Genomic DNA, 1418 nt, shown 5'->3' on the forward strand with positions numbered 1-1418 from the left:
GAGAGTGTCTTCGTACACAGTAATTAAAAAGTGCAACAGTTGTACGATGTATCCACTCACCATCTCTAATCTAATCCTACGCCGGTTCTAACCACGGCATTCACTCTTGGTTGTGGAATCCTATGGTGAGGATTTCTCCCCTCCCAATTCCAAATTTAGCGACCCTCAATCGCGGCGGCAAGCTTAACCACGAAGATGCCGGGCCGACCATCCAGCATTTCCAGCATGCCAGATGACAGCGACGATGGCAGCCAGTCGAGTGGTCTCTGGGAGGTCAGTAGCCCAACCAGCTCTAGAAGCTGTAGCAGTGACAACAGTGACAGGGGGTTACACGCAAAGAAGTCGAGGTTTGTCCGGAAAGGGAAACGAGAGAGAACTACACACAAGAAGCGATCACAGGCGAGTAGTCGATGCGCGTACGTCAAGCGGCCAAAACATAGATATCATAGACTCTTCGCTTAATCAAACACCTACAGTGAACGACCACCCTTTGCGCTCTCCGAATTACCTGACAGCGGTAGCGAGGCACTCGAGTTAGGATCCACGAGTGGCAAGGGTCCAGCTGTTGAAGACGCAGAAAACGATGGATGCGAGATTGCTGTACTAGACGAGCTAGTGTACACACCGGAGCTTGACCGGAAGGTGTTCGAGAGCTGGGATGTTCTGGAGGCGTATCTGAAGACCTATAGCAGACGGACATTTCAGGTACGTGCAATACGGACAGGACTGTGTCACACTTAGAGACTGTGCACGATGTTTAGAGTGTGGCAGGACTTATATTGTGTTTGCTAACGCTGTATTTCCTGGCCGGTCTAGATCTATTCGGTTCGTACAAACACTCCTGTCCGCAAACGCAACCAACGCATCAAAGAAAACAAGTCGGACTACACGTTAATTCCTGAAGAAGTACAGTTCTATAACAAGACCTACGTTTGCACTCACCACGGGGACCCACTTCATAATCGAAGCCGAGGAACTCGGCCACAGCAAAACTCAAGAAAGATCGGCTGCAATGCACAGGTGGGTGGACGCATTGGTATTTTCAATGACTCATCGTGTACATGTTAATTGGATTTTATTTTGATATAGATAAATGCTTGTGTTCAAGAAACCGGCAACTGGGAAGTTCGTATAACGAAGCAGATATCTGGCCACAATCATGTTGTCGGTAGCGAGGCGTATCAGACCTATCATGAAGCTCGAGTCGTATCGGACGACGATGTCGCTGCAACAGTCAATACTCTTCACCGGGCTGGGGCCAACCGGAAAAGAATTCTCGAGTACATAACGGAGAACACAACCGTGGTGCCGTAGATGAAAGATGTACACAATCTTGTTGCTCGACTTCAACAGGAAACGTATGTGTTTCCTCGCATCGAGGATCGAATTCGTGCTATTCTGGCGGATTTCGCAGCTCA

The 1418-nt window shown here is 48.9% G+C and overlaps 1 protein-coding gene across 1 annotated transcript; it reads left to right on the forward strand.

Moving 5' to 3' along the window:
* Nucleotides 1-225: 225 nt before the first annotated feature.
* On the forward strand, nucleotides 226-1314 carry PPTG_11949 (hypothetical protein; the record flags this gene model as incomplete). Its single annotated transcript, XM_008907205.1, has 4 exons — nucleotides 226-416; nucleotides 477-705; nucleotides 817-1020; nucleotides 1090-1314. The coding sequence occupies 4 exons, from the start codon at nucleotides 226-228 to the stop codon at nucleotides 1312-1314; spliced, it is 849 nt and encodes a 282-aa protein (XP_008905453.1).
* Nucleotides 1315-1418: the final 104 nt, after the last annotated feature.

Source organism: Phytophthora parasitica, assembly GCF_000247585.1.
Source record: "Phytophthora parasitica INRA-310 unplaced genomic scaffold supercont2.25, whole genome shotgun sequence".
NCBI lineage: Eukaryota > Oomycota > Peronosporomycetes > Peronosporales > Peronosporaceae > Phytophthora > Phytophthora nicotianae.